General features: G+C 34.9%; 1 protein-coding gene across 1 annotated transcript; it reads right to left on the bottom strand.

Moving 5' to 3' along the window:
* Positions 1 to 4,400: 4,400 nt before the first annotated feature.
* LOC18046042 (cytochrome P450 87A3) lies at positions 4,401 to 7,405 on the bottom strand. The gene is made up of 9 exons (XM_006442919.2): positions 7,171 to 7,405; positions 6,741 to 7,068; positions 6,131 to 6,280; positions 5,793 to 6,041; positions 5,586 to 5,675; positions 5,362 to 5,440; positions 5,164 to 5,270; positions 4,787 to 4,914; positions 4,401 to 4,644 (listed from the first exon to the last, which is right to left on the bottom strand). Exons 1-9 carry the CDS (start codon positions 7,368 to 7,370, stop codon positions 4,548 to 4,550), a joined length of 1,428 nt encoding a protein of 475 aa, XP_006442982.1. The 5' UTR covers positions 7,371 to 7,405; the 3' UTR covers positions 4,401 to 4,547.
* Between the last annotated feature and the right edge of the window lie 303 nt (positions 7,406 to 7,708).

The following is a 7,708-nucleotide window of genomic DNA, read 5'->3' as shown; positions in this document are numbered from 1 at the left end:
TCAATCAGATGCCTTCTAGGGTTCATAAATTTCAAAGTTTTCATCAAGTTCTCTTCAAAACCTATCATCATACTAAATTTATCTCCTTAGATGTTCTTATAAGAGTTTTTGGGTGTTAAGCCTTTGTTCATAATCATTTCCCAGATAGAACCAAATTAGATCCTAAATCCATCAAATGTGTCTTCCTAGGTTATTCATCAAATCAAAAGGGTTACAGATGTTACTCTCTCATTAACCAAAAAGTCTACAATTCAATGGATGTCACTTTCTTTGAACATGAACCTTATTACCCAAAATCTGACATTCAGGGGGAGAATGTAAGGGAATCTCAATTTTGGGATGAACTTCTCATCAAAGAATCCTCTGAAATTCAACATGCATCTCCATCTCTTGTCCTTCTTCCCTCGGATTCAAACTACACACCAAACCCCAACCTTGAAATTCCATCGTCTAACAGTCCATCATTCTCAAAACATAGGTCTACACAACTTGAATCTTCCCAGCTCCATGTCTATACTAGGAGGAAAAATGAAAACAAAGAGAGTGAGAACCTTGCACTTCTCATGCAATGCCATGACTCCAACCTGAATTCTAATCCTGCTCAAGTTCACTTAAGTGAGGCCGATCATTCTCCTGAGTTAATTGTGCCGGTGATTGATGATGCTGATGTTCCTATTGCTCTAAGGAAGGGTGTAAGATCATGTACCATTCATCCGATTGGAAATTTTGTTAGCTATAACTCTCTTTCTCTAGTATACAGGACATTCATTACTTCCCTTGACAGTGTACAAATTCCGAGAACTATTCATGAGACTCTTAAACATCCAGGATGGCAGAAAGCTGTACAGGATGAGGTCACTGCACTTGAAAAGAATAGAACATGGGTAATCACAGATCTACCAGCTGGAAAAATACCAGTAGGTTGCAAATGGATATTTGCCATCAAACACAAAGCAGATGGAAGCATTGAAAGACTCAAAGCTCGGTTAGTTGCTAAGGGATTTACACAATCTTATGGTATTGACTATCAAGAAACTTTTGCTCCAATTGCCAAACTTAATACCATCTGAGTACTCATTTCACTTGCTGCTAATTTTGATTAGTCATTACATCAACTAGACATTAAGAATGCTTTTCTAAATGGCGACCTTGAAGAAGAAGTCTATATGGAAGTGCCACTTAGGATAGAAAGATCTCACACTAAAAGCAAGGTATGTAAACTGCTAAAGTCTCTCTATGGACTCAAGCAGTCTCCTCGTGCATGGTTTGGTAGGTTTGCCAAATTTGTGACCAAATGTGGGTATAAATAGTGCCAATCATATCATACATTGTTTGTTAAGTTCTCAACAGAGAAGAAAATTGCAGTTTTGATCGTCTATGTTGATGATATCATTCTTACTGGTGATTTTGAGGAAGAATTACAGTTTTTGAAACAACGTTTAGCTCATGAATTTGATATTAAAGACCTTGGTAATTTAATGTACTCCCTTGGCATGGAGATAGCAAGGTCAAGAGAAGGCATTGCAGTGACCCAACAGAAATATGTATTGGATTTGTTGATGGAAACAGGGATGCTCGGCTGTAAACCAGCAGATACACCTATGGACTCAAGCAAAAAGTTTGGCACAGAATCAGAGAGTGTTCCTGTGGACAGGGGGAGATACCAGAGACTTGTTGGACGACTAATCTATCTCTCTCATACACGCCTAGACATTGGATTTGTTGTCAGTTCAGTGAGTCAATTCATGAACAATCCAAGGGAAGAGCATATGGAGGCCGTGTATAGGATCCTAAGGTACCTTAAGTTGACACCTGGGAAGGGATTAATGTTCAGAAAAAACAACAAACGGGAGATTGATATATACACTTATGCAGACCACGCATGGAACATAATGGACAGGTGCTCTACTTCTGGCTATTGTTCATATGTTTGGGGAAATCTTGTTACATGGAGAAGTAAGAAACAGTCAGTTGTCTCTCAGAGCATTGCAGAATCTGAGTTCAAATCATTGGCAATGGGTATTTGTGAAGGTATTTGGATTCATCGATTACTTAGAGAGCGGGAAATTATAGATAAGCAACCTATCATGCTATTCTATGATAACCAGGCAGCAATCAGCATTGCTAAAAACCCAGTGCACCATGATTTGATGAAACCTGTTGAGATTGATCGCCACTTCATCCTAGAGAAGATCGAAAATAACACTGTCCATATTGTCTACATTCCTACTCAACATCAAACTGCAGACATACTTACTAAAGCTCTTCCAAGAACTAGATTTGAAGAATTGAGTTGCAAGCTAGGCATGTTCAATTTGTACAACCCAGCTTGAGGGGGAGTGTAGAATCACTGTACATATTAGCATTTAGATTTTATTTATTTATTATTTTATTACCTAATAAGGAGACTTAGTTGTTGACTAATTTTAATTTTAGTTAGTCTCCTAATTTAGTGGGATTCCTGATTTGAAAGAATTTGCTTTTGATTTAGTGAGCTGGAATACCGGCCACCTTAATATATATGTATCTTCATGTAGTTCATTGGAATAAGACTGAATGAAAATAACTCTTTTTCTCTGAAATTTACACTATCATTTTGTAGAACATGGAGTATTAACATTTACTTTACTTCCTTACTCTCCAATAAGTTGCAACTCTCAATTCTATGAAAGAGTACACATTTGCATCAATTCCTTGGATTGTCTTGCATCAGCCGATTCTAGACATCCTCCAAAAGCTCTAATTTTTAAGTGCACTTGCAATTGTTTTAATTGCAAGTGGTAAACCAGCATATTTTCCAACTACAGTAACTGTAGCCAAATGCACATGCCAAATATTTGCTTGAATCAATTGAACCAAAATGCAAATAAAAGAAATTTTTTTGCTGAATCACCCACAATCTACCGAAATAAACATAATGTTTCTTCACTCTGACCAGCTCTTCCAAATACATTATGATCATATTCCAAGCCTAAATCATAAGTAATTTTTTTTAAAATTATGTTTCTGGTCTTGTGTGAGTGTTATCTCAGCAATAATAACTTTGTCAAAAAACTTGTCTTCTATAGCTTGCCTTGCTATTTCTTGTACTAACATAATTTTTTCCCACTCTACCCATCCCATAACCCCAATCATATATCGACAATATCACCCTTTAATATCTCAGTAACATCGGTTCTTTGCTTCATCGCCATCAGAAACTATAAAATCGGTTTTTCACTAGCTAGATTAGCAAAGATCTAAAACAAAAGCTCAACAGCAGATGAAAACAGAAGATTGCAGAAAAGAAAAACTATGCAAGATAGTAATTCCTGAGAAATTAGAGTGAGTGCACCTCATGGAAAACCAGATCGATTGCAGAGCTGTTTAAAGATGAGATAATCAAGATTTCTGTTTTCATTTTTTTATTTTTCTTTGATGTCTCTCTCTCATCTGGGTGTAGTCTTGTTGTCAATGTGGTGAATACAGTTGCCTTTTTGAGCAAGCAATCATGCACAATTGTATACCAAAGAATTTCCGTAAATTAATAATTTTAGGATGATAAAAAATTTATTCATTTAATGAATATTAGAATGTTGATAAATTGATAATTATTGATTTATTAATAAGTTGATCTCTCTCTCATTTCTCTTAGCATATCACATTGAATACAACAATTATTTTTAATATGAAATGATAATACATTATGTTAATACAACAAAGAAAATCTATGTATTTAGTTTCAAATTAATTATTTATTAATTTATATAATGATTGGATTTTATAAAAGAACAATTTTAAAAAAAATTAATAAATTTATTGAATTATTAATTTTATCCCGTGTCATTATAAGATTGATTTAGTTTCTAATTGTAAATTATCAGTGGGCTCCAAAACCCAAAACACCACTAGGAATCTATTGCTATTTGGCACAATCCAGTAAAGATGATTGTTGTGGGATATAAGTAAAGATACATTTTGGAGCAACAGCCATAGACAAGTTTTTTTAGATAAAACGACAAAGTGAAGATTCCTAGAAACAGATGGAATGGCAAAAAAAAAAAATTGAAGATTGGTAGAAGTAGAAATTTATAATTTTAAACCACAACACCAGTCTTGGCTACGACAAAGTGAAGATTCCTACCAATGAGCAATTGAAGATTCCCCATTCTTCTTTTCCAACTTTCCTTGTATTCAATTTCGTGATCTCAACAAGTTTTCAAGATTTTGAAGCATCAAAAACAAATATAAAAGATTACTTTGATGATCATATAGTACCATCTGATCAGCTGCAATTTGGTCGATTTACATCTATTCAACATATATAGAATATAATCTAACTAATTTCTTGAAGCATGCACAATGAGAAATGAATTAAGAAGCACTTTAATTTGGTTTCTTTGAATAACATAATGCGCAGAAATTGAAAGCCACTTTTATTATTATTATTGTCATGATAATACAAACTGATACACAGTCTAGCGACTATCAGTGTAGTATTTTCTAAACTGATAATCTTTTTATTGCATATGGTAGCCTAGCTAGATTTTTTTTTTTCTTCTTCTTCTTCAAATCTTGTGCTTTTCAGCAATTTTGACGTGTAGCCCATTTGGAAATTTGAGAGCCGGCTGCTTAAAGACCTCCCCTCCTTTGACCACAGACCACCTGACAATTGTGTATATATTTAATCACATAAAATTAACCTTATCAATGATTTGGTCGTCGTCATCAAAATTAACTTTTCAGTAATTATTTATTATACAAGACTAATGAACACATTTATGTATATTTTTTATTAATTAACTACCTGTACTTTGTGACCAAGTAATGAATATAAACGGCCAAATGAACCTTGGCAAAATCGGCTCCAGCGCAAGGTCTCACACCACCTCCGAAACCCATGAAAGTCTTTGTCCCAGTATGCAATTCTTTACCCTATCATATGATAACATAGTCAATCCATTAAAAAAAATGTAAGAATGGCATCATCACCATCAGAGTTCTGCATCCCAAAATTAAGGCACCATCGGATATGGATAAAGTCAATAACATAATATCTGATTATTTAAACGGTGACCAGGTTACTTGATACAGAACCCTTAGAATCCCTTAGTCACGTCTCAGAAATCTGGAGCTGTTTATTTATGTGGCAATAAATATTAAATTTGTAAGTGAACAAATCACCTTCCAACGCCATGGGTTGAATGCAAGTGGATCCTCATACTTATCAGCATCAAAATGAACAAGCGGAAGAACCATCATTATCACCCAGCCTGCTGGAATTGTATACCCTGTATAATTATTCATAATTCTTTTAACATTAATCCCGAGGTCATATGTGCAAACGTATGTGTGTATGTGTGTATTTTATTGTTAACTTGCCGTCTAATTCCATATCTTTCAGGACTTTCCTAAAAGTCACCGGTATTATGTTTGCCAGTCGAACAATTTCATTAATGACCTGTAATACAATACATGAAAAAAGGAAATTAACAAATACGTGCATAATCAACAATCAGTATTGATTAAATATGAAAAAAAAAATATTTATATATATAATAAGGTCTTCAGAATAATTAATTTTTAATCCTAATTAATTAACTCACCATATGTGTGAAAGTCATCGATTTATATTCTTCCCATGTTACTTCCGAATTCTCGTCCTCTCGGCGGCTAATAATTCCCTCGTGCTCTTCCTGAAACATGACACAAACAAAATTTATTAAGTGAAATCTTACCTTATAAATGCGAAGGCTCAACTCAGCAGTACTGGATTCAGATTCCATTATAAATAATTAAGCTGTAGCACAAACCGTTAGTTCTGCCAGCACTTGAGGATGATCGGTAAGATGCTTAGTGATCAAGGTGATCGATTGAGACACAGTTTCGAAAGCAGCAAAGAGAAGCACGAAGAGCAAGTCGATAGCGTTAGAATCATTCAATACTGCGTTTTCTTTCTCCACTTCTTCAAGTACACGATCCAAGAAATCATGGCCTGGCACTTTTGTTGCTTTCCTCTCTTGATAAATGTCCTCAATCACCTTACGTATATGCTTGCGTCCCTGTGTAATTAATTCTCTGTCAATTCTGTCATTAATTAGATTGACAAATTAATTTATATATGCATATGTAGTAGCTGGCTGGCTTGTACCTTAATACAATCATAGAAAGCGAATCCCGGAAAGTACATAGGAAATGAGACGATACCCAGTTTGAAAGCTCTGTAATTCTGTCTGAGTTTCTTGGAGTATTTACTTTCATCATAACTTATTAGCTTTTTGGCAGAAGACTCAAATATCATCTGCCAGCATACAGTACCCAAGTAATTAAATTGATGATTATATATATATTAATAATAATAACAACATATAATAAAACATTATAATAATATTTTATTAGAGCACTGAATCAACCGAAGGAGTTGAACGGGACCCATGTGAAATTTTTGTTGGATAAATTATGATATTGATTCAGTGTTCCGCACAAGCTCAGACTCATATATCATCTACCAGCATGCAGTATCCAAGTAATTAAATTGATGATTATATATATATATAATAACAACATATAATAAAACATTATAATAATATTTGATCGGATAAGTTCAGCTGGGCACTGAATCAACCGCAAGAAGTTGAACGGGACCCACGCGGAACTCATGTTAGATAAATCATGATCATTAATTCAGTGCTCAGCACAAACTCAGTCGAACACATTAAACCTGGTCTAATTGATATAGTTTATACAGCTAGCTAGCTTACTTCTGCACAAGCGTCGCGGACATTGACAGTGCCTGGAGAGGAAGCCCATGAGTGTAGATGTGAGCGAGTTGTTTGATCAATTTCGTGGAGGAATTTTTGCCTCAGGATTTCACGGCCGGTGAGATGCAAAACCAAGCTTCTCAGGTACTTATGGACGCTACCATGTTGCGAGAGGAAGTTTTGATTTCCAAATATATGACTTAAACCATCAGTACACCAAAATAAAAGTGACTCATTTTCGGTGTTCATAATGCTATAATTCGTCACAGGATCCGTCGATACAATCACCTTCTGCCCGGCTATATTTGTTCGAAACACAGATCCATACCTGAAACGAACCCCACAAAATTAATTAAACTAAAAGTTATATGCATGTATATATATAATATAATATAATGTAACGTAATATATTTGATCATCAAGAGGTTACCGAGCCATTCGCTTTTTGATAAAGGGTTGGGTTTCGTATAATGAATAGGGAGTGAAAAACTGGATCGTCTCTCCGATGATCGGCAAACCCATTGAACCGGGAGGCAGTTTGCCATTGCACTTGGGGTTCGCCCAAGTATAAACCCAGTGGCTTATTTTTACAACAAGTAGGGTAACCAGCAAAACAGCAGCCACATACATTTTTGAACAATTTAAGTTTTGAGCTCAACGACCGATCGGTGTGAAATGCAGCCACTGGGACAGCTACTTATACAGTGCCATCTGACAAAAGAGCTAAAAACGCGGACCAAGTCAAAAAAATAAAGGAACACGAAACATAGTTTGTTAAAAGTTAAGACCATATATCCAGCAACGCTTTTAATTAGCCTGTCCTAATTTATAAATTTATTAAATGTCTGAATGTTGTACGTGTAGAGAAGTGAGAAAAAAAAAAAAAAACATATATCCAGCAACGCAGCCTTAAAAATCTTAATAAAATACACATTCTTAATAAAATAAACTATAACAGTGCAACAAGT

Source organism: Citrus clementina, unplaced genomic scaffold, assembly GCF_000493195.1.
Source record: "Citrus clementina cultivar Clemenules unplaced genomic scaffold, Citrus_clementina_v1.0 scaffold_3, whole genome shotgun sequence".
In the NCBI taxonomy this organism is placed as follows: Eukaryota; Viridiplantae; Streptophyta; class Magnoliopsida; order Sapindales; family Rutaceae; genus Citrus; species Citrus x clementina.
Note: the sequence above shows the minus strand (reverse complement) of the source record. Positions and strands in the feature narration are given on the sequence as shown.

Excerpts from the sequence above, each read along its gene's own strand:
- LOC18046042 (XM_006442919.2), bottom strand. The coding sequence starts at position 7,370 with ATGTATGTGGCTGCTGTTTTGCTGGTTACCCTACTTGTTGTAAAAATA. Across the intron at positions 7,069-7,170 it reads ATCAAAAAGCGAATGGCTCG|GTATGGATCTGTGTTTCGAA; the intron begins GTAACCTCTTGA and ends GGTTCGTTTCAG. Across the intron at positions 4,645-4,786 it reads TACTTGGTCACAAAGTACAG|GTGGTCTGTGGTCAAAGGAG; the intron begins GTAGTTAATTAA and ends CACAATTGTCAG.